Source organism: Corticium candelabrum, chromosome 18, assembly GCF_963422355.1.
Source record: "Corticium candelabrum chromosome 18, ooCorCand1.1, whole genome shotgun sequence".
NCBI classification, from domain to species: domain Eukaryota; kingdom Metazoa; phylum Porifera; class Homoscleromorpha; order Homosclerophorida; family Plakinidae; genus Corticium; species Corticium candelabrum.
Window position 1 is genome coordinate 4,027,067 of NC_085102.1, and position 24,226 is coordinate 4,051,292.

General features: G+C 42.6%; 3 protein-coding genes and 1 long non-coding RNA gene across 4 annotated transcripts; all 4 read right to left on the reverse strand.

The window, feature by feature from the left end:
• Window positions 1-265: 265 nt before the first annotated feature.
• On the reverse strand, window positions 266-12,027 carry LOC134193839 (uncharacterized). The gene is made up of 24 exons (XM_062662684.1): window positions 11,879-12,027; window positions 10,451-11,510; window positions 9,660-10,383; window positions 7,303-9,596; window positions 7,003-7,099; window positions 6,752-6,935; window positions 6,638-6,685; window positions 6,098-6,576; window positions 5,247-6,030; window positions 5,014-5,168; window positions 4,830-4,956; window positions 4,513-4,653; window positions 4,319-4,454; window positions 3,959-4,101; window positions 3,813-3,895; window positions 2,702-3,749; window positions 2,493-2,645; window positions 2,385-2,426; window positions 2,079-2,312; window positions 1,885-2,007; window positions 1,750-1,819; window positions 872-936; window positions 750-813; window positions 266-681 (listed from the first exon to the last, which is right to left on the reverse strand). The coding sequence occupies exons 1-24, from the start codon at window positions 11,952-11,954 to the stop codon at window positions 624-626; spliced, it is 8,388 nt and encodes a 2,795-aa protein (XP_062518668.1). The 5' UTR covers window positions 11,955-12,027; the 3' UTR covers window positions 266-623.
• A 28-nt stretch (window positions 12,028-12,055) lies between these two features.
• On the reverse strand, window positions 12,056-13,173 carry LOC134193840 (uncharacterized). Its single transcript, XR_009972111.1, has 3 exons — window positions 13,004-13,173; window positions 12,768-12,937; window positions 12,056-12,235 (listed from the first exon to the last, which is right to left on the reverse strand). It is a non-coding gene; the product is annotated as an uncharacterized LOC134193840 (long non-coding RNA).
• Window positions 13,174-13,264: 91 nt separating this feature from the next.
• Window positions 13,265-22,727, reverse strand: LOC134193704 (uncharacterized). The gene is made up of 28 exons (XM_062662541.1): window positions 22,588-22,727; window positions 22,242-22,520; window positions 22,130-22,184; window positions 21,639-21,721; window positions 21,404-21,580; window positions 21,080-21,131; window positions 20,863-21,006; window positions 20,516-20,703; window positions 20,276-20,403; window positions 19,986-20,188; window positions 19,775-19,920; window positions 19,317-19,652; window positions 19,114-19,256; window positions 18,848-18,918; window positions 18,607-18,734; window positions 18,382-18,554; window positions 18,148-18,322; window positions 16,983-17,862; window positions 16,549-16,749; window positions 16,289-16,483; window positions 16,097-16,230; window positions 15,873-16,032; window positions 15,746-15,816; window positions 15,409-15,563; window positions 14,507-15,254; window positions 13,984-14,447; window positions 13,761-13,855; window positions 13,265-13,437 (listed from the first exon to the last, which is right to left on the reverse strand). Exons 2-28 carry the CDS (start codon window positions 22,509-22,511, stop codon window positions 13,265-13,267), a joined length of 5,748 nt encoding a protein of 1,915 aa, XP_062518525.1. The 5' UTR covers window positions 22,512-22,520; window positions 22,588-22,727.
• Window positions 22,728-23,124: 397 nt separating this feature from the next.
• LOC134194277 (uncharacterized) lies at window positions 23,125-23,816 on the reverse strand. Its single transcript, XM_062663203.1, has 4 exons — window positions 23,639-23,816; window positions 23,507-23,570; window positions 23,413-23,440; window positions 23,125-23,356 (listed from the first exon to the last, which is right to left on the reverse strand). The coding sequence occupies exons 1-4, from the start codon at window positions 23,795-23,797 to the stop codon at window positions 23,221-23,223; spliced, it is 387 nt and encodes a 128-aa protein (XP_062519187.1). The 5' UTR covers window positions 23,798-23,816; the 3' UTR covers window positions 23,125-23,220.
• Window positions 23,817-24,226: the final 410 nt, after the last annotated feature.

Genomic DNA, 24,226 nt, shown 5'->3' on the forward strand with positions numbered 1-24,226 from the left:
GATTACGATCTTATAGCAGCTGACGCAAATAAGATGTAAATAGTCATCCGGGAGGTCAAAGTTTTCACAGGTTTTGTAGGCTAGGCAGGCCAGTACAGTACATACAGGTAGTGAAAAACTGGTGCAGCAGCTAGGTCCAGTCCGATGAAAGCTGGATCAATATGGGATCGACTTTCACCAAAAGCTCAACGGCGATTAATTAATACTATTAGTCAGAGTATACGTGATTAAATGCACAAATATATTTAGAGTGTGGCTCAATGAATAGCTTACGCATATAAACAGAAGTGTGTCTAAAGTTTTAGTGTTAGTTAAATTTTTAAAAGTCACGTGATTTAACGCGCGCTACACTGGACCGTGTAAATGTGTAGACTTAGACGGTACCGTCCCTGTTACGTATGTAACGTACACGTACACACTAAAAAATTGCTTCTCTTTTCTGTTTAGATGTCCAATTGCTTCTAGACAGCAATGCACGCGCGAGAACAGCAAAGCGGCAGAAATTTCCTAGCCTCTTGGTAACATACCCGAACAGTCATCTCACAAAAACGCCATCAAAAAACATGAGGACAATACATACGTAAAAATAGCCACACTTCAATCAAGCACTTGCAAAGCAAACTTTAGCGACCGTCACTTTTTGACTTCCACTCGATACCAAAGTCTGTTTCCTTGCAAGTCCTAGCAACACAAAAATGTGCAACTCAACACAAAAAGCTATCCATACAAAAACGAAAATCTGATCATACCAGACTACACCATAGTCCTCGACCGTTTGCATTACCGTATACTCCAACCCATTGTAAAAACAACCTGTGAAAAATTAATTTTAAATTAGATATTGAAGTGTGTGCCTTCAATGAAGACTTGCCGGCCGTGTCAGGAGCCGGAAGGCAGTGCCATCTCTCCAAACTGCTCGCATCTTCGCCACAGGTACTAAAAAATTAAAATATATATAGAAATATCCCTTTATGCCGGGTTTACATTAAAGGCATAGCTTTGAAGGTGTTACGTGCTCCTTACGTGCTTTTGCGTTTTCTTACGTCCTTATGTGTCTGTTCACATTAAAACGCCGAACGCAAAACGCGGAGACCTAGAGAGACGCAAGTAAATAGACTCGGTTTCTATTCTTGCGTCTTGCGTCTCGGTTTTTTATATCAACCTGACTTGTGGGGTGATGATAGTCCCGCATTTCTAATGGAAGAACGTCTAATTGAGAGCGTTCGTTTGTTCATTGTATGTTTACATCGCAGAGACGCATTTCCTCTATCAAATTGTGATAGACTCCTTGCTGGAGCCTTTTGGCAGGAACCGGAGCGACCCATTCTCTCTTCCTTTTCCTCTGTTGTCGTTTAATTAAGAGACAACGCAAGCGCCAAAATCGATGTTGCAATCACTAAAACAGCTTCTTAAAAATTTGTAGCGTACGTTAAATTATGTTGTTGAAAGTCACAAAAGGCTAGCGCGTTAACCAGAAGACGCAAGACGCAAACGCGTTAAATGTAAACGCAGTTTTAATGTGAACAGAAAAACGGTGCAAGGAGACGCAAGACGCAAAGACGCAAGACGCGAACGCAAACACGTAAGGATTTGCGTCTTTAATGTAAACCCGGCCTAAGTCAATAGCTCTCTATACGTAGTGTGATAACTATGCGTAGGCTTCGGTAACACAACACAAGACTTAATATACTCATGACAGTAGTATCCAACTCTGCATAACTTTACTAGCGTTATCACATGAATTCTCACCACCAGTAACTTTCCCCTTCAAACGGCGCCCTGTCATCGTGTTTGTACTCTCTACCATCGTATTTACACACTGAAATACAAACGAGAGCGCAAACTAGAATCAAACCTACGGGCCGGGTAACAAACAAGCAGCACCTCCGCAAGACATCTTGTCTTCAGCAAGTGACATACCATCCGGACACGTGCAATAATACGAATACGGCGTGTTCTGACAACCGCGCGAGCATCCGTCGGTATTCAACAAACACTCGTCTACATCTAGACACAGGCAAAAATAAGCAAGTGACTTGAGTACAGCATTTTATCATTTACTTCACGAGGTATCTCACCTTCATACTCGAAATTGGGACAGCACCATCCTGGCGAGCCGTGACCGCGTACGACGGCATTCGGTTGGATGCCATCTCCACAAGACATGCTGTATGGACAGCTAAACGACGGACACTTACACTCCCATTCAACACAACAGTCGGACGTCCGTCGCTGGAAATACACACTGTCAGCAGGACACTCTATCTCTTCCCGTGGACAAGGACAATCCACGTTAAAGCAAAAACCAATTACTGACACAAACAACGCAAGAGTAGCACAACAAATTCACAAAAAATGTTGCAATAAACGATAAAGCGCAATACCGGAAGAATTGACTGGACGGTCACAAACGCCGGTACCACTGGCTGCAAGTCATACCAAGAGAAATTTCACCGGTCATTGATTATTAACGCGTGACGTCATTGGCCTACCTGAACACTTAACTTGCGTCGTCCCTACAAACCACTCGGCCGTACAACTACCGCAATAGTTCGGTCTGCAAACGGCATTCCGATGTGACGGACAGTGAGCATCGTCGCACGGATTCTTGTCGCAGTATACAATCGGTACATCATCGGGACACACTGCAGTAGACGCAAAAAAGCATTAGAACGAACACAGAACGGTGAGACAAACGTACATCCTAGAACAGGTCCCGGATCCGGATTGATTTCGATTTCGCAGAGAGAACCGTTAAATCCGGGAAGGCACTCGCACGTGTAGCCATCAAATGAAGTCAAGCGGGCATTATTATCGGTACAGTTAGGATCACTCGCGCTGCCACCACACAGACCATCATTCTGGCACAGATTCGGCAAAACGGTTACTTTCACGACAAGAATAGCAGAAAAGAGACCACCGCCGTCTTCCACGGAAACTCTGAACTCGTCGTCACCAGTGAAATGTTGGTTGTCTGGTTTATACAATAAATTAGCGGCAATAAACGTTAGGTCTCCAATAAAATATCCAGCCGAAAGATTAGCCGCATGCCAATCGACAGGAAACGCTTGTGACGGTCCCACAGCGTCTAGCCATACGCTTGCGTTCACTGAACCATATCTCGGTTCATCCAAGGAAATCTTCAAGTCATCGTGTATGCCGTCGAAGTCGTATGCGCCAATGCGAGCCGCGAGAAAACCGCCAGTGCGATTCGCTTCCACGTAGCTCGTGACCGACGTACTCGAGTCGACGACGCGGCCGTCACCGAAGAAAAACACGCTCGGAGCGTCGTTAACGTTGGATATGGTAACCGTCAAAACGCCACCGTCACTGAGTGCCGAGTTGTCACCAAATGGGATTTCCGTTATTTGCACGCCAACTGTATCGGTACCGATGCAGTCGGCACAAGGAGTGTAAGTTATATGTCCATCAGCAGTTATGGACGCTTTACCGAGACGCGGCAGTGACGTCAGAGAGAACTCCACCTTGTCTTTCTCCAAATCGGTATAGGACAGAGAGTAAGGGAGGGTACCCGTGCCGACACCTTCCCTAACTGTTATACCGCCGGCCGGTAGTATTAGATTGGGCTTTGTGTTGACCGTGTAGTTAAGAATGCGAGCAACTGCGAACTGAGTTTCCCTACTTAGAAAAGACGTCGCATTCGTTGAAGGAAACGACGTCGAGTTGTCATCAGCGCGTCGTCTTCTGCTTCTAGCATAAACACTGCCGATAGGGGTCCTTGAACACATCTAGAACGATACCAATGTTCGTAATCCATCTGACAAAATTCAGTGTAATGAATAGCGGCGTACGTAAGCTATAAGATAGCCCTCATCGTAATTCACCGAATTCTCGATACCACAAGAGGCGGAAACCTCAATCCAACGATTCGAGTCTATACCACAGAAACATACGTATACGTACTGTCTGAAAGCAATCTATAGCACAATTAACTTACTGTAGTCCCAATATAGCAGCTCAGGATAAGCACCATTCCATTCAAGTTCGGTGCTAAACGAGACGTTCAACTTCAGAGGTCCTTGCAGCTCGTCTTGACCTACAACCGTAACGTAGAAACTCGGACCCGACAGTTGAGTGAACCTAAACGCAACAACGTACACACTACAGAGAGATTATTAGCTAATATTTACTCTTGTACACGCTTGTTCAACACTCTCCCTGTTACTTTACTTGTCGCATTTGCTGGTCGGTCAGTAAGTCTGTCATCTGTCTGTCATCTGTCTGTCTCTTCGTCTGTCCGTCTGGCATGCGCGCTTGCCCGTATCTACACATTACACGTGTCTGTATCAGCCCCGACCTGCCAGCAAGATGCCTTGCAGTCTCCAACATGGTGACATACGGGTTACTAACAAACGGTACTTCCGGCGAGTACCGCACAGTGAGATCATCGAACGACAAGAATCCCATCGCCAGGGATCCACCCTCTTCCATTCCTTCAGAACAAACACGTAGAACATGTGCAAACACCGTAACTCCAAAAACACACCACACCTCGACTCGTTTCAGCTTCTATTTGATAATGTTCGTCTACTACTCGAGTTACGTTCGTTATTGTAGAGTTTGCGCCATAATTCTTTAGACTAGCAGCAAGGTCCTCTCCATTCACGGAAGTTACCAGCGCGTCTTGATCGCCTGTAGCATTAGAATTATACAATTACAAATTTCAGTTACATTATCATTTTTAAATTTTCATTTATATTATAATAAAATAAAAAATATACAAAAAAATTAAAATAAAGAAATTAAAAATCAATAAACGGAAATAAAATATTTCATCTTATAGAGTTAATTAATATGCAACGGCTTACGGATGACTGCAATAGAAGGAAGCACAACGTCAACGCATTGATGAGAGAGATCACAGACTCTAACAGTGTGGTATGATACTCGTCCGGGTTCCAATCGAAACGAATTCTCCGCATCGGGATCCTCTCCCTAAACAAGTCACGTGCAAAACCATTCCAGCAACAACAAATGACAAATCACGGCCACCTTTGCTCGCGCGATCAGCTCCGATACGTCGCCAACGGCTCTTCCGGCAAGAATGAGAGAGTCGGTGTCGATTATGGCGTCGCTACCGCCAGCAAAGTTGACCTCGATCTCGGGCAATATGTCGTCCATACCTTCACGTGTGCCGATGATCCAATCTAGATGTATAACAACGTGCATCGAGCAATTAATTAACAACTGTTGCACAAAGAGGTATACAAACAATAGAATGTTACATATTGTGTCGACTTGACCGGATAGGACACTCCACGAGATGCCAAGCGTCTCTGTAAATCTCGATCTCACAATGTCTACCCTCACTGTCACATTCTCGTTCTCCACTAGAGACTCCGAGAAAAGATAGTCGACCGACTGTCTCACGAGAGTGTCGTTGAGCGGTCGAGCTACGTATGTGACACCGACACTGTGTGCTACAGTACTCAGACCGGCTCCATTGATGGCGATCACAGACGCATAGTACGTCATGTTGTCTTGAATAATACCTTCCAGTGAAGAGTTAGCAGCAAATGTTTTCAAACCGACAGACCGAAACGACTGGATATCACTAGAAGCGTAAGAGCCACCAATAGCCCAGCGATACTCGCTAATAAAACTCTCCGGATCGTGGAACTTCCATCGAGCTGCGATAGTGCTGTTGCTTTTCTGATAGGTGGCCGGCTCGTTGGCCTTCCATGCCGTGTCGATGTGATCGATAGAGACGAGCAGTGGACGCGTGACGTCGATAACAACGCCATTAGAGGAGACAATCACAGCACGTCCCGACGCAGCAATCGCTTTGACGGTCAAAAAATAAGTTGCAGGTTGATTGTATGAAGTGTCGATTGGAGGGAGAGTGGGATCCACGATGCCTATGATTACCGACCGGTTACTGTAAGGCCACAGGGTAAGATTGTCCAAGCTGAACGAGATTTCTCGAGGTCCAACGCGTGAACAGTTTCTTTCACATCCGTGATGGCCGCAAGGACCATCCACACAAGCTCGACACGGACGAGAAATAGACTAAATAAAAAATACAGAAAATACAATAAAAAATTGTACAAATTTGCAGAGAATGAAACGACCGTACTCTGAACTCGACGACGTCGTTCAGTAGAGGACGCGAACCGACAGCGGCTTGAAACTCGACAAAAGGTGCAGTCCAGTCATAGAATGGCGACCCGTGAGCACACGGACCGTTTACCTTTCTCGACACTTTTACGTCTCGTACGTACATCACGGCGATGGGAGGATCGAAAACCTTATCCACGGGTGGCACTTTACCATCACGATTCCACGCATGAAAAATGAGTCTCGTATCGAACGACAAAAATGGGATGCCGTGCATGACGGCGATGCGTGCGCCATTCAATTTGACGACAACAGAATGCTCGACAATCGATGATTCCGTCTGTGAGTGTTCAAATAGAAACGAGTACTCGTTAAAACTTGATGTTAGATCGGATGTCTGGTCAAGTGTTATGGTCTGAACGTCGGCCGAATCGTTGGCAAAACGTGACCAGAGGATCAATTGAGCAGGAACCGTCGTCGTGGATGAGATACTGTAAGCTGAAAACGACAGCAAGTTAATTTAATCCGTCGCCAAATAGCAATCAAACCATTAACTAACCTGGTCGCAGTTGCATGCCCACCGCCGTATAAGCAGTCGACGACGTGTCTAGAAAAAACGAAAACGCCATTAATTAACCCCGATTCCCGGTCGATTCATGACACAAATCATTACTGAGAGCAAAATCGCCGACGGAGTTTACCGGTCCGTTCCAAAACACAGCAGATGTGATGGCATAACTCGCCAAGCCTTGCGTCCCTCGTGCAGCTCGGAGCGAAAAACTTACGCTGGTACCCGACAAGGAAGCATCTATTGTGGCAGAGTAGGCTCCACTTAAGAGCGTTCGACTACCCGTGTCCTATATCCAAACAGTCCATTGCAAACGTAACAGAAACGAGAATAGCTCCGACATGCATGCTGCTTACCACTATGAGTGTGATGTTAGTTCCTAACGGTCCGCTTTGCACTTGACTAGCTCGATATTCCAAGTTCTGTTTCATCGGTGATGGAATGCCCAATAGACTAAAAGACATTAGATAGAATATCATAAGTGACCCTGATATCCATTTTTTGTTTCAAGTTCTTCGTGTCTGTCTGTCTGTCTGTCTGTCTGCCTGTCTGTCTGTCTGCCTGCCTGCCTGCCTGCCTGCCTGCCTGCCTGTCTGTCTGTCTGTCTGTCTGTCTATCATAAACTGACTTGAATCACACAATTACGTACAACTTACCCTGATTGCACCAACTTGGACCATTCATTGTCTGAGCCGTTGAGCCTGTAATGCCTCGACAAAGGACATGGGTTTTCAGAGACCTCGCTATCGCCATCGTACATCGGCTTCACCAGACTGTGTGTGATAACTCCTTCCATACGATCCGTTCGGCTCTGATATACACGATCACTTGACCAATCACCACCATCCTTGACGTCACCACCAACTGGATCGCCCGTGTCAATCACTACAGGTTGGCTCTCAACAACTGTTTTTAACCCAGCTTCGTTTCTTACTTCCATGTGAATAGAATATGCCACAGTGGAAGACAGGTTTAAGCCTGAGAATGTGTGGCTCTGACGTAGTTCTACACCCCCAGACAACACAATATTTTCAACAACTTTCGAGGCTCTTTCAAAATCTGTCAGAGACTGCCTTGATGAGCTATTCCCACAATCGATCCTTTGATAAAGTCCTATTGTGTATGACTCGATGCCACTTTCGTTATCAGTAAAATTCCACCAAGTGACTGTTATGTGACTCGAATCTGTGCTGAACTCTAAATAACTGTCATCAATTGATTGTGGATTAACCATTTCTGCATCAAACCCTGCAAGCAGGTAGCCCCTCTGAGGAACAGTAGTGTCTATGATAACACCACGGTCAGACACAGAAGATACACAATGACCAGCACGATCCACTGCTCGAACAGTGACAAAATATTCTAATCCATGTTGCAGACTAATACCACTTAGAGTCACACCTGTATCAATACTGACACTTTGAAACCCAGCAACATCAAACTGAGAGCTATAGGCACGATCAGAATCATCACAAAATGACAGAAGCATCGTTCTATTATGTTTAGCAGTTCCAACAGCAAAGTCGTATCTCTGTATAGGATTTTCCGATTCAAACGCTGTCCAATGAGCTGTAATGTCTGTTGTCGACGATTGAAAATGATTCAAAGTTATGGTTCCAGCCGCTATTCCCTCAACGTATCCGACGTATACTCCATCTGATGTTGCCTCAGCTGTTGCCCCAGAAACGCTATGTGCCCTCACAGTAAAGTAATATCTAACTGTACGAGCAGTTAATTCCAAGTTATTGATCGTATACGAGGTGTTCATGCCCACTGACATAAAGGGAACGATATTAGAACGTGTGGCAGGGTAACGTCGATCAACACCAACACTCACTTCGTATTCCGTGATTCTCTGAGAGGCCGGCTTGTCACCAAAGACATCCCAGTTTGCACTGATACTACGTGCTGACTTCTGATAGTCAATGTCTTTGCCTGCCACTAAACCATCTCTCACAATGCCTGGTCGAAGAGGCTTAATATTAAGACTAACTCCATTGCTCTTTAGTACTCTCACTCGACCAGCAACATCAGTTGATTTAGCAACAACTCGATATGTCTTTCCATCTTCAAGCGACAGCTGATTGTTTGACCCTTGGTAGTACCCTGATGAGTCCGGATTGAGTGAGCTGTACGTCTGAGATGACCCTGGATCAATACTTTCAATCTTCCATTCTGAATTCACCGCAGGACACACATCTCCGAAACTCCAAACGGCTGTTAATCTGTAAACCGAATCCACATACTCAGCGTCTATCCCACGGTTTGAGCCATCATTGATAAACGAGTCTGTTGGTTGTAGACTGGGTGCAACACGCATCTTTTCACTCACCACAGAAGAATAGAGACAAAGAAAATTGAAAGCCCGGACGGTGACGTAAATATGATCAATCCCGGACAAATCCAGTGTTCTGAAAACGTACTCGCTTGCATTAGCAGACAAAGATGTGAACCCAACGACATCATCGGTTCCCTTCCTTGTACCCAAACCAACCTCATACCTCACAATCGACGACTCATCGTCCCGAAATCCATACCACTTCACGTGTAGATAGTCTGTCAGTGTCACACAGCCTCCAGCCAGTCGCTCCGTTGTGTTACTACCATTAAAGTCGATTCGTCCGACGTCCGACAATACTTGAACAGAACCGCGTAATGGAGCTGTGCTGTCAACCTGAATGGCATTCGAATATCCCATCGAAGTTAGACTGACAAGGTTTGTTACCTTTAAGCTAACGTAAATCTCTCGGTTGATATCAAAATTGAGATTCTTTACGGTCACACTAGAAGCAGTGTGGGGTAAACGAGTAAAAGACTGAAGAGTCGTGTCGCCTCTGTGATATCCAACAGCATACTCAACATAATCCAAACCACTTTCCGCATCCCAGAATCCCCACCAAGAGCACGTGACTGTATCATTCGCTGATAGAACAGCAGACGGACAGGACACCTGTAATAAGAGTCACACACTCACACATAAACTTACTCTGCACATTTCCTAAAATTTTCTCACCGTGCCGACTGTTGGTCTCGATGTGTCATAAACAATTGCATTGCTAGTAGTCTCACTCTTCCAACCTGCTTCGTTCCACACGCTCACTGTGAAGTAGTGTGGCAAACCGTCGCTCGATCGAGTGGCAGTGCCGTCACCGATGGAGTCATCAACCGTCAGTGTCCTCTCTTGCAGGTCGTCTCCCCCAGGATACGTTCCAAGCCGATACTGTGCTGCTCCCATCTGTCTGCTTTCTGTCTCCCTTATTTTCCAGCTGACGGAAAGTGCGGATGCCAAATTGTGGTGCAAAGCGGCGCCGACGTTGCCAGCAGCTCTCGTTCCGACATGCAGGAAAGAAATGTCGGCTGGCGTTGTGTCTATTCTAACTCCATTGGAAGTGGCTTCCAATACGACGCTACACATTGTCACAGCTCGAACGGTAACATAGAGCACGCGTGTCGTCTCTGCAAGGCTGGGGAGCAGCGCCTGAGCTCGTCCGGCACCAGGACTGCTTTGACTTGCTTCCTCGTTTGTCACCATGAGACCAATTGTTGTGAATGGCTGCAGGGCCTCGATTTCTGATCCGCTGTAACCTATTGCCCACTCATAGCGATCTACTTCACAAGACTCGCTTATAAAACCGTCAAACGTGGCTGTGATTGAAGTAGTGTCTCTCTGAAACTCGATATCACTGCTTGCATCCGGACCGTCCCTCACAGTTCCAGCAGAATCACCACCACTGACCCTTAATTTAAAAATCAAATAATTTAAAAATTGCATGCAAAAACATTTTAATGATAGAGCGTACATACCGAATACGCTTTGATTTCATTTCAGGAGACACATTACCCGAGGCATCGACTGCTTTCACATAAACACGGTAGAACGGTCCGAATACTGAATCTCCAATGGTCAGGTTCAGTCCGTCAACAATTGCTGTCGTTCTCAAGCCCATGCTCACAAACATTCCGTTTGTCGTCACTGACACGTTGCCCGGATCTTCTACAACATCAAGAAGATATTCCACAATCTTCGTTTCGTCGTCGAACCCTGACCAACGACATTGAATAGTATCAGTGCTCGAAATGACAATGTTTCCGCGGTCGTCAACGAGTACATCACTGGCATCCTGACCCGAAGGCAGGACGTCTACAGAGAGAACTTGAGGAGGGAAATCATCAACAATAAAGCCGTCGGTCTCATGAGTGGCCATCAATCCAGCTTTATTCACTGCTGTAACTGTAACAATGTATTTCCCACCAGAAACAAGTTCTAAGGAAGTCTTGGTCCATGACGTTGCGTTTCCAGCAAGCCTTTCAGCAATGGGACCATCGAGTGTGACAGGAGGCCAGACCCTCATTCTTGAGCCACTCTTAAGTTGCAGCAGTGACACCTCATGATACTCAACTCCCGACTCAACATCGACAAGCTCCCATATTGCATTCGCCTGTGACCGATTCGTTTGATACTGAACGTCCTCTATAGCGTCAAGACCGTCACGAAGATAAACGAGTAGAGGTGGCGTCGTGTCGACGAGAAAGCCATCTGACTGTCTGGTTACTTGTTGTTCTGCTCCGTTCACAGCAGTCACGCTGACAAGAACGCGGTCGCCATCATCAAAGTGAATATGTGTCCACTCGAAGCCATCTGAACTGCTTGGTAGACTGTCGCTCCCTACCACCTTACTGAATGCTTCTTCTTTTCCTTGTGTTTTTACTTCCACTTTGTATCGTGCAATACCTGAATCAGGGTCTGAGAAGCCATTCCATGTAGCCGCTACAACATTAGAATCTGAAGTAATGTTTACATCTTGAGCAGGATTGCTACCATCTTGAACTATGCCGCCAACAGGATCGGTTGTATCGACCAACACTAAACAAAATATGAGGTTTCAAAGACTAGTATCAATGTAGTTTGCGAATCATGCAATGATAGAAATTTATGACAATGATGTTTGGTACATAAACAAACAACTGATAGACAGTGATTAACAACAGACAACACAGACAGACAAACAGACGGACACACACAGACAGAAACAAAGACAGACAGAAAAACATATCTGTAGTTGACAGACAAACAGATAGACAGAGACAGACAACAGACACAAACAGACAAAGAAACCGACAAACATAAAGACATACAAACACACTATTTAACAGATAAACAAAAAGACAGGCGCAATAGATCAAAACAACAAACAATATACATGCTACACTTGCACCACCTCTATCACCTACCTCCATCAGATGTTGCGGCAGAATTGATCATATCTACTCCTCCATGAATCGCTACAACAGTAGTATAGTACGTCATCCTGTGTTGTAGACTCAGTTTAAAACACAAATTGTCAACAAAACTGTCTACTTCAGTCAAATCCAAGACGTCCAGTGCTCCTGCTCTAGTACCAACACCAACTTTATAACCAGAAATACCGCTGTGAGGGTCTCCAAATCCCTTCCAATTAGCACAGATTTCATTGGTATCGTTTTGAAAATCAATATCATCTGATTGGCCATCATTAACAAGCCCAACTGTTGGACCAGTATGATCAATAACAAGTGGTTGAGAAGCAAAAGATGTTGCAGTAAGCTCAACTAAAATCAAAAACGTAAGCCGAATTGTCAATATAGAAACAACAGCCTCCTTGGCAAGCTGTCATATAATCAGTTGTCTATATACACTCTCCATCAGTTACCGTCAATGTTTTTCATACTCTTGCCTTTTCATCTTCCTTAGAATGTCGGTCAGTCTCTCAATCAGTACTCATCTGTCTGTGTCTGTCTGCCTACCTGCCTGCCTGCCTGCCTGCCTGCCTGCCTGCCTGCCTGCCTGCCTGCCTGCCTGCCTGCCTGCCTGCCTGCCTGCCTGCCTGCCTGCCTGCCTGCCTGCCTGCCTGCCTGCCTGCCTGCCTGCCTGCCTGCCTGCCTGCCTGCCTGCCTGCCTGCCTGCCTTCTGTCTGTCTGTCTTTCTGCCTTTCTGTCTGTCTGTCTGTCTGTCTGTCTGTCTGTCTGTCTGTCTGTCTGTCTGTCTGTCTGTCTGTCTGTCTGTCAATTTCTTATCTGTCTATCTCTCTTTGTTTTGTGCAGTGAAACGTTATCTGACGAAAGCTTAAACAAAATAACTCACCTCTGTTTGTCACCTTGACCCTAGTGTATGTTGCTTGACCATCAGCAACATCAACAGTAAGTTTTACTTGTGCACCTGTGTAGTTCACTGCCGTCCATCTCACTAGATCCACTTCTCTTTTTGAAGACCCCAGTCCAACGTACACATTAGCCAATCCAGATTCAGCATCACTGCACACCATAACACAACAACCATCAACCCAAATGTCACAAAATCAATCAAACAGTCAACGATACCTTGCATTCAATTGCAGCAACAAAAACCCAGTAGTCGAGTTAAACAGCTCCACCCTGACACCTTCAATTACAGGTGGTGTTGTGTCGATGACCAAGGGTGTGCTATGTCTAACAGTCGTCACAAGAGCACCACCATGCACCACATTATTAACTGCCGACACAGTTACATAGTATTTCTTTCCATGCTCCAACTCAACAGGACTTGGAAGATCTGCTAGATATGCCAGACCAACATGCGTCAAATCTGCAACAAAATGTCTATCACACTGCATTTACAGTATTTCTCATTCCTCGTTTTACTCTACCTGATGTTTCCCTATCTTCTTGTTGTGGATCAGATTCTGCGTAGACGTCGCAAGCGCCCAGACTTGAACCGACACACCATGTGTACCCATATATGCCACTCTCATCATCATGAAATCCATCCCAGTTAGCTACACAAGTAAATCACAATCATTGAACAGCCAATAATTCATAAGTTTATTAAAGTGCAAATATCTAGTATATCCAAACTACTTTACACATAAATAAACAAATAGCATAATAAATAGTCAAATTCTAGTAGTTCAAAAGCATAGAGTAGCTCTTGGTTCAAAAGTCAGCCTATGCCTGGGCTAGCTACAGGTCTAGTTGAATGTTATGAAAAATACTCACAGTTGCCCAAGCAGATCTAGAAATGAACTACATCACAATATCTGATTTCACACAAATGTTCTAAAAACGCACCACACACACATATGCTCGTTTGAGTCTATACCTGCAATGTAGTGTGTGGCTTTTGAGTACGCAACTTCTTCTAAAGAAGTCTGACCAAGAAACACGGTTTCAGATTCAGGACCATCAGTTATCCGCCTACAACAGGACAGTGATGGATTTATGTTCAATACATAGCAACATAAATAACAGTTGCTTATTCTCAAATGCAATTAATATCAGCAATGACATTGACTGCCTAAAGCTACTGCACTGTTACAGCCTACCTCCCTTTAGAAAGAGGTGACTCTTTGATGCATCTATCAGCAAATACGGTTGGACACCCAACAGACACTTCCTCGTCTAACACTGCGTTTCTAATTGGTCCAGGTGATGGAGGAGTTAAGTCGACAAGTATTGGTTTTGATGAGATTGTTGACATGTAGCCAAGCTTGTTAGTCACCTTGACATTGATGTGGTACAGCCTATTGTGTTCAAGATTAAAATTGGACCACGACATCTCCAGAGTGTTGCCAGCTCCAAGTCGAATGTAGTGCTGGGTGCCATCAGAAACAGCCAAATCCAAACCCACTTGTAATACAGAGTCATAGAGAAGACACAGCTTATCGTCTTCATTATAATCAAATGACAAACACTTTGGCTCTTCTAATGCTAAACATTCTTGAGCACACAAGTCAGCAGACATGACATTCATTGAAGTAGCAGCAGGAGAAACAGGTAAACGACCATTCTTAATTCAATAGAAACATATAAAGAACTACACAAAATATTGAATGCAATAATTCCAACCTGTGAAGAGCCAAAGCCATTCAAAGGATCTAAAGATGTATCTGGTTCAGTTGACAATTCAGCTGTTGCGAATTCACTCCACGCCAATTGCTGATCTCCATACTGTCCTGCACCAAGACCAACTGCTACTAGCTGAGCGTCTTGAAGTGGTGAATTGTATGCCACCATAATAGTAGCAGAAAGATCTGATGGGTGGCTTGTGAGAGTGTATGATGGCAAAATCCAACCAGTCGGAAGTGAGACATCATAACTAGGCAGTTCACAGACACCATATGACTTCATACCCTCTAGGTTTTCAGCAACAACTGTGAAATACAGTCTCACGTTGTTGACAAGAGATCCAGCGACAGTCAGTGATAAACCTCTGATGGTCTGTTCCATTAGTACATCGTTCTCACCAGGAATGCGACCAATATAATATGACTTCTTGACAGAACTAATATCATCTGATACATGCACAGCAATTTCATATGCAGGATCACGATTAGATCTTCCTGGTAACTGTCGAACATAGCAAAGTCTTGTGTCCATCTCAATATCGGGATTGTTCGAGAATATAGAAGACACAATTGGTGGTGATTTGTCACTAATTTGATTAGTGTGAACAAACATGTTAAGATCAATAGGAGGTGTTTGGTAACTCCATAAATCTTTTGAATAAATAGTTCTCTTTTCAGAGACAGCATCACGAATAGTTTTTGTTGTCAATAGCAAGTTTGTTGATGCAAGCGTCAGATCCATGTTTGATCTGTCAGAAAAATGCCAGCATTCTGGTCACCACATACCCTGAAACAGACTGGTGTGTGTGTGTGTGTGTGTGTGTGTGTGTGTGTGTGTGTGTGTGTGTGTGTGTGTGCGCGCGCGCGCACACACACACACACATGCATATATGTGTGACTCACCCGACTACTAGTGGCCACCTGCTGAATGATGCATTAACATAAGTTGGATAGCGAGCTTCAATTAGTTTGCCACTAATCGAGACCTCAGAATATTGTAGATTTCCCTGTCTGGCATAGCCATATGTGTCAGCTAAGATGCTTGTAGTCAGTGTTGACTATGTGACAAACCAACAAAAACATAATAAAGTTATCAATCAAGAACAGCCACATGTTCAATTCAACAGATTTACACTCAAAATTGCATAATACAATAAAGTTTAAAATCAAACGTTGCAACAATGCAACCATCATAAACTCATCAAATTATAAGTCTAAAATAGTTTGAAATACAACTTGCCTTCAGTTCTTTGCCTAGAGCAGAGAAGCTGACATCGAAAGCGACTGCATAGTAACCTTTTGCTCCAAACTCTACAATCAAAATGTCAATGTCTAGTTCAAACAACTATAGCAATATCAAATCATACGAAATGTAACAGGAACGGTTGAAACAACAAATGATGTCTGGTATTCAAAAAATGTTTCATTTGAAAACAAAAAGCTTTGTGTCTCCTCCATGATAAGGTCATAGGGTTGTGGAAACTCTGAGACAAATGATTCTCTAAGTTCACTTGTTGACCCAATAGCCTACATTAACACCAAAAATATTAACTGTGAAATTGTCAGATGATTTCACATTCTAGATAGAAACCTGAGTTAAAGATGCAGCTCGAAATTCATTAGCAACTTCAGTTACTTTCAATGGATCTACTCCAGCTGCTCTGAGTCTGCTATCAAGTTTTCTCAATGTCAAACTGTCTAAATCAGTTTTGTTTGCTGTTGATTCTGTTGTTTACATAGTGTCAATTAAACCACTGTCCAATTAGACCATAGCTTGTGTTACCTGGGTTGCACAATGTATCGAAGATAGACTGGTTTAGAACTGACAAAGAAGGTGAACAGTCCAGTGTATTTGGATGACAAAGTTGTGCAGTCAATGTGACAACAATCTCTTTATCGGAGACAATAGCGTTGCCTTCCAAGTACACCCTGACTTGATCAGTTGCATTGACATCAACTTCAAAGCTAAAATTCATTGCTAAACACATTTGAAAATTAGGTATTTGCTTAGTATTAATAACCATTTAGAATCTAGACACTTACATGAAGCAATGGTATTAGACCAGCTGCCGATCATAAATGTTACATTGTTACCACATGGATTGTGCTTGACTGTCAGTAGTGTTGGAAAATTGGCAAATCCATATTGCAACAATATACAAGCTGTGATGCTTGAGCAATCATCTTCAATTGAGTAGACATGAGAGAGACCTTGAATCAGTGACAACTCTAAACCAGGACAACCTAACAAGAATTAACCCAACAATGAACTATAGCAGAACCTCAGGGCTTTGACTCATAGTGTGTGTGTGTGTGTGTGTGTGTGTGTGTGTGTGTGTGTGTGTGTGTGTGTGTGTGTGTGTGTGTGTGTGTGTGTGTGTGTGTGTGTGTGCAATCATTACATTTCCACAACACAAGTCATCAATAAAATCCTGTATGTTTTCATCTTTCACACAATGCATTTATAGATACTTTACCTTGACTGGGATGCATCAGAAGTCTTGCTATCAGTTGCTGTCTTGATCCACTAGCACTCCTTCCCATTTCCAGCAACCAAACCTGGAGTTCTGAGATAGTGACTTCACTAAGTGAGTAACAACGTTTTGTTGCCTCAATTGTGATAAGTTGACTCAAAGTTGTACCAAACTCTTCCAAAAGTGCCACACTTCCTGCACTCTTCAGGATACTGTTTACCTCCGTGACAGTCAGTGAGTCAATTGCTGCACTAGGAGCAACGACATCAACAGGATCATTCCAAGACTTTGGATAAATTGGAAGAATCCCAGATGTAGCTGTTGACCATTGATACTTATCAAGTTGCTCAGATATCAGGTTTTGCTGGGAAGTACCATCACTAGGTTGATCGGTATTAGCAAATGATGATTTAATATTCGATAAGCTTTGTCTTCCACCTGATCGAATAAGATTCAAATTCTTGTGCTCTAGATTGGAGTTAGAAATAAGAGCTCCTCTTTTGACTACTTCTCCCTTGTAAATGACTGTGTAGTCGTTACACTCCACAGATGATGTCACTTGAGGTGACCTAACTGGTTGGAGAAGACCTGAAGGATCAATGTATAAAGATTCACTTTGACTATCACTTCTCTGTTTCATGATCACATGGATAAAGTCTTTGGAGCTACATCCACCATTTCCTCTCGACCTACCAAGAGGCTCTCCAGCTTTCATGCGTTGCAAGTTACGTGACAGTGATGCAACAGGAATGATATTGTCTATTAAAATCTCATAATTGGAAAGACTAAAATCAGATGGGAAAAGTTGCAAAGCCCATGTGGTGGAACCACTCAAGTCTGATGAGTTAGACAATCGAATGAGTCCAGAAAAGGGAGATACCACCTACGAATACAAGCAAAATCATTTTATTTAGTTTACAATAACATCTTATCTCTATTCTGTTGTACATATAGGTTTGAGATGATGAGCACACAATGTTCCAATAAGAAGAACAAAGAACACGCAACATTCAATTGGCAACTATACATCAGCAAGACGCAACCAGCAACCTTCTAGTTTGGTGGTTAGCACACAGAGCCCACATGTTTCATGATACAGCAGTTGAACAGAACACTGCTAATCTGCTAATCTGCTAATTTGAAGAACATAATTCACTAAGAGCCTGACCTCCTCATTTTCCTTTGTAACAAGATCAATGCCCGGCTCGGAAAATTTACCATCTGTAGTAGTCGGGTAAAGCCCACATCCACACGTATCATTGCACTGCCTCAAGCTCTTAGGAAAGCGATGATCGAAGTGAATACCAAATATTCTATCCACCTCTCCTTTAGCTTGTTCATACCTAACAGAGCAACAAAGTCATAACACAATACCAATATCAATTAAAGAGAGACAACATGCCTCTGTCTAAGTTCATTGCTTGTTGATTCAAGGGATGCAACTGTTTGATCCAGTTTAACATACGCTGCTTGAAATGGTGCAAATGATGACTGAAGATCAGACAAAGCAGCAATAAGAGATTGGCTAAATAGTGACGACAAATCAGAATAAGCTTTAAGTTGCTGCTCTAGAACCTACAACACAAGACATTAAAACAAATTATAACATCATCAAATTCATACTCACTGTAACACCAATCCCATTTTTGTTTGTTGTATCAATACTGAAAGCATTAAGCTCTGACGCCAAACTGTTGATATCATTTTCAAGTTCCCCAGTTGAGCCAGCCAATGTCAACCACGAGCCACAATCATCTAAAACACCAATCAAAAAACAATTTTCAAAACATTAGAATTTGATACGTCCATTTCTAGTACAAGTCAAGTGGCAGGTCACTTAATTGTGTCTTAACTGGTAAATTACTGACCTGCACTTACGGAACAAGCAGCGTCTAAAGACTCCTTGACTTTAGTGCTTAAAACTACTGCTGCTTTAATCCTACACAAATGCAGAAACTTGTCTAGTGCATAATAACAACATTTCCAATTATATATGAATTTAAATAACAATTACATAGAAACAATACAGAGATGTCCATACCTGAAACAAGAAAAGACAAAGACCAACAAGCAAACAAACAAACAAACAAACAAGAAAACCACACACAAAAAACAAAGATGCACAAACACGCACCGCAGATTGCTGTGCAAGATCTCATCCATTGCTTGTTGTGGAGACATATGAAAGTGTTGAAGACTTGATTGTATGACATCCAGTGAGCCATCAATCTCGTGTGCAGCAAATGGAAGATCCACAGCAGCAGCACTCAAAACAGACTACAGTAATTAAACAGTTTCAATCATTCAACAGAAACCAGACCGACTGCAACCACGTACATGATATAACTCTAGTACATGACCCTTTATGGATGAATGCAATGCTCTAAATCGACTCAATACATCAGTAATATTGCCACTCAAAGGCAAACCAGCGTACAATCGAGATTTTGACACAGCCACTGTCAATGTCTGTTCAACAGACTCTGAACCAGACGGCAGTTGCTCAACTGCAGCCTTAAAATGATCAAATATTTTGAGTATGCTGTCAGCCTGAGAGACTTCAGCCAGTCTGTCTGCAAGATGAACAGCAGCTGAATGAATAGATGACGCCAAAGTGTCGGCAATATGATCAAATTCTTCAGCTTCTTCTTGAAGTCTTCCCAACTGATAACTCTAAAATTCAACGACACATTTATAAAGTACACTCTTGGCAGCAGTCGTCATAACCCCTCTAAGTCATGAGTAATCCCAGGTCTTTGTCATGTGAAGCAACATTGCTGTGTGCTGTGACTTACCTTCATTACGTTGACATCATATCCAAAGTTTCCATTAAAACACGTATCAACATCCAAAAGCTCTACATCCAAGTTGAGATATCCCAGCTTTGCATTAACCCATGATTTCATCTTCATGTCTGCACTAAAGTCTGATTTCCATGGATCTTAAATAGAATTAGCAATGCAATGAAACATTTAATGCATACACTATTTGCATAGGTACACCTACCGATAGTCAATTCCATCTTGTTTGACGCAGATGTTCCAAAATCAGCTCCAATGTCATCGCTACCAAGCCGCTTGTGCCAATTTACAGACGGAGTAGACAGTTTGAAGGAACGTGTTAGATCTTGTAAAGGATTCACAGCAAGCAATGATCTCTTCCCACGAGACAGAGTAGCTTCTGAACTACTGCTTCTACTGCCTCCTTCACTAAACAAACAAACAAACAGACAGACAACAAGACAAACTAGTCAATGAAAACATACAGTTAAAATACTGTATATAGCAATGACATACACAAAATCGTTTTCGGCTATAACCCAAGATTCCTCTCGTAATTGATGTTTCCTGTACATGTTTGCAGCTGTTTTTCGTACAGAAGCATGACTGTCCAACATAGCCGTAGCTCTCAACGTATCAGCACTCTACAATCACAAAACACCAGTACTCCAACTGAATAATTACTGTAATACATATTCTTAAATACAGATATGTAGTGCAAACAGTAAAGACCACAAACTCAACTCACTATCTCACCCTAGTGCAGTTGTACTTTCTCAGAGCCAGTGTGGCTGCTCTTCGATATGATGGAGCCACAGTAACACTACCATTGACAAGCTGTAAGAGATGATCAAGTACGAGGTCTGTTCCAATATTCCCAATACTATCAATAAGCAACAGGCCACGAGCAGACTCATACTTAGATGCATCATTTCTAAACATTCCTACAGAACAAACAATCGTGTCATACTCAGTGAACACATCGCATCATCTCCCTACCGCTATGAAACAGCTAACAACGTTTGGCCAGCTAGTGTGAAACATACCCAATTTCCGCTACACTATATACATTCAGACTGTACATATAGATTACACAGTGACACCTTTTCTGTGTGCTTGTGTCAGCTCATTTGTTAATCTGTCCGACAACCTCTTTGCCAAGCTCAAATTTTCTGATTGAATTTTATGAATTAGAGAACCAAGAGTGAGCATGGCCTGTTGCTGCACTTCTGGCTTCTGTAGCTCTTCTGTAAAAGCAAACAAAAATTATAGAATCCACATAGTCATTATGTGCTGAGATTTCATACATAATAAACTCACCAGGAATTGATTTCAACTGAAATGCCAATGCTTCAGCAGAATCCAACAAACGCTACAACAATCACAATCAATGCCAATCATACAATACAATACAAAAAAAAGTACACAACAATAACTCTACCACAGTACAAACACAGACAGAAACAAAAACAGACAAAAAGACAAACAACAAACAGACAAACAGACAGACAGACAGACAAGCAGACAAACAAACAGACAAACACAGACAGAGACAACAGACAAAGAGACAAACACACAGACAGACAGACAGACTCAAAATAAGTAAGCAAAACACACTAACCAGATGCAAAAAAGTTCACAAACCTGCGATGGTATTTTGCCAGCTGTTGCCACCATTGTCAGCAACCTGATAGCAGCATCAGGTGTAGTTACAGGTGACAGTAGAACATAGCACAAAAATGCTGAAATTGCAGGTCTATTGGCATACATTAGACCATGAGAAAGTGCCAACAGTGAGTCAGAAACTTGACCATCCCAGTTCTGTTCAAGATGTTACAGATTAGCTCACATCAGAAGACACCACAAAAATAGCTCATACTTCAACAAATTCCTTGACCAACGTTTCAATTTCATTCTCAGAATACTGTTGCAGTGCTTCATCCACGTTGCGTACAAAGAACCCTAACAGCATTATACAAACCTTCAAAATTAAGCACAACCACATGCCAACAAACACACACACACACACACACACACATGTACGCACACACACACACACACGCACACACACACATGCACACACACGCACACAGACAATGCGAGATGCATAAATAAACAACAAACAAACACTAACACACACACACACACACACACACACACACACACACACACACACACACAAGATCTGCTGACTTAATTAATCAGTTGTATACAGTGCAACTATGGTTTATTAAACACAACTCTATACCACTAAATTAAATAAAAATAAATTTAATACAATAACAACATACTAAATGCAATCAGTTGATTATAACATGGTATACTGTATACTGTGTTGCTACTGTACAAATTTAGAGCAAAATTCCTCACCATCTTCCTTCAATCGCTGACGCAGTTCCTGCAAACTCACACGAGTCCCAATTTGCTATGAACATAATTCAAGTAAGTTCAGTTTGTTTGAATCAAAGTATAAGACACTGACTAATTCAATAACAAGCTGGTCTGATAACAAATTAGAAGGCAAAGAAATGGTCTCAGACAATGGCCTTGTAGCTTCAAGTATAAGCATCATTTCAGACTTCATCTCTCTAAATTTGGGAAATAGTCCTTCTGTTATTACAGAATTCCAAGAAAACAAATCATCTGGCTGTGACAACTGTGAGAAACGAGAACTTCCAAGCTCTTCGTCACTCAGAGGTTTGACGGTTCGTGTCATGACAACAGCCATAAGGGTCTTGTTACTCAAAGACATAGTTGTTACCTGCAGCATATGAGTATGATAAGAATTAGTATCAGTATTCATAATGTATGTTAGTGTTTTAGAAAACCTTTGTGGTTTCTATTAAGAACGCTGCATGCACAACAGCTGATTTCTTCGTTATAATTGCTACATCCTCACTTGCATGTTGAATGCTGTAATGAGCCTCATGCTTCCCTGCAACACGTTGGCAACAGAGAGTCAATTTTATTTATGCAAAATTGACACAACACAATGTATTAAATGCAATGAGATAGCAACAATTCTTGCTCTCATTGTGTATGACATGCCAATAGCATTACATTAATTAATTAAGTGGTACAACTGGTCGTGTCTAAAATCTCATTTCACAATAGGTACATGTACCTGTGTGATCTAATTCAACAACTGAGTATGATGACTGGTCAAGCTGTAATAAATACAATCAATATATATTGATACATATCAAAAACTATGATCTGATCTAGTCAACTTATATGTACTTGTTTGCGTATAAAAAGTGTGTGTGTGTGTGTGTGTGTGTGTGTGTGTGTGTGTGTGTGTGTGTGTGTGTGTGTGTGTGTGTGTGTGTGTGTGTGTGTGTGTGTGTGTGTGTGTGTGTGTGTGTGTGTGTGTGTGTGTGTGTGTGTGTGTGTGTGTGTGTTGTCTGGTCTGTCTGCATGTGTCTCTATTCATCAGTTGTCAGAGCCCATTTGAGTAAATCTCAATCTGTCACCACCTCTAAAGACATTGACAAAATCCCAGCAACAGCCTTCTTCCTCATCAATACTTCAGACGACGACCGAGAAGAATAAAGCACCTTGGTAACAACCCCTTTCTCATCTCTTTTAAAAGAGAACCTAGAGCTCCTCCAAATTAATTTACTAAACACAATTAATACATTAAACCTTCTCACCAATCTTCCAAGCCATCCAATCCTTTAGCTACAAAACAAAATAAATTCAGTAGCCACGCCCATCAACACGCCAACAAGAGGAGAAAACGTCAACCTGTGTCCTCTGGTTGACTGAACACTAACTGTATGCCTCCATCACCCAAATCATTCAGCAAAACCTAGAACATCCATTCAACGACATGGAGAAGTTAAATTTGACGAAAACGTGCTGAACTTGTTGCTGTACTTCAAAATTGAAGTCTGTTGCTTCAAACAGATGTCCGTAGTGTGTCTTTTCTGAAAGACGGTATTCGTAGGAACGCAAGGGATGGGAATTGAAGTCACTGTCAGCTGAATAAACGACGACGTAGATGAAGAGCTGCAAAACTGACGTACTACGCAGCATGGTGATGAACACCAATGCAACGTCGTCAAATGCGGGGGGAAACACGTTGTCACGGGAGCAAAAAACAACACAGAAATCACGTGCTGGAAATTCTTAATCCCACCTTCGCCTCAATTCAGGAATACAGATTAGAGACGTGTCAAGCTAGTTTCTATTTACTAGCCGCTTTTCTCTTTCTTCTCCTGACCTCGCGTATCTCCACCCATCAGGTGCAAAATGCAGCCCTCATTTGCCCTCTGACCTTCGTCTAACCTCGTATCCATAATTTTTCAAATTTTAATTTTATTTTTTATATAATTTTTCGTGTCCGGGCCCTCGTGCGTACGAAAAAAGAGCTAGTACTGTGGTGGTACCATGTTTGGAAGTAGTAGATTAGAACTCTTTAGCTAATTAACATCATGCATTATTACAATTAGAAATCATGTTAAT

Excerpts from the sequence above, each read along its gene's own strand:
- LOC134193839 (XM_062662684.1), bottom strand. The coding sequence starts at position 11,954 with ATGACGTACTATACTACTGTTGTAGCGATTCATGGAGGAGTAGATATG. Across the intron at positions 10,384-10,450 it reads ATGAAATCAAAGCGTATTCG|GGTCAGTGGTGGTGATTCTG; the intron begins GTATGTACGCTC and ends TTTTAAATTAAG. Across the intron at positions 6,686-6,751 it reads CGTCGGCGATTTTGCTCTCA|ACACGTCGTCGACTGCTTAT; the intron begins GTAATGATTTGT and ends CGTTTTTTCTAG.
- LOC134193704 (XM_062662541.1), bottom strand. The coding sequence starts at position 22,511 with ATGTCTTTGAGTAACAAGACCCTTATGGCTGTTGTCATGACACGAACC. Across the intron at positions 18,323-18,381 it reads AGCAATGAACTTAGACAGAG|GTATGAACAAGCTAAAGGAG; the intron begins GCATGTTGTCTC and ends TTGCTCTGTTAG. Across the intron at positions 13,438-13,760 it reads AGCCACACACTACATTGCAG|CTAACTGGGATGGATTTCAT; the intron begins GTATAGACTCAA and ends TTACTTGTGTAG.
- LOC134194277 (XM_062663203.1), bottom strand. The coding sequence starts at position 23,797 with ATGCTGCGTAGTACGTCAGTTTTGCAGCTCTTCATCTACGTCGTCGTT. Across the intron at positions 23,571-23,638 it reads CAACAGACTTCAATTTTGAA|GTTTTGCTGAATGATTTGGG; the intron begins GTACAGCAACAA and ends TGGATGTTCTAG. Across the intron at positions 23,357-23,412 it reads TTGGATGGCTTGGAAGATTG|GTTCTCTTTTAAAAGAGATG; the intron begins GTGAGAAGGTTT and ends GAGGAGCTCTAG.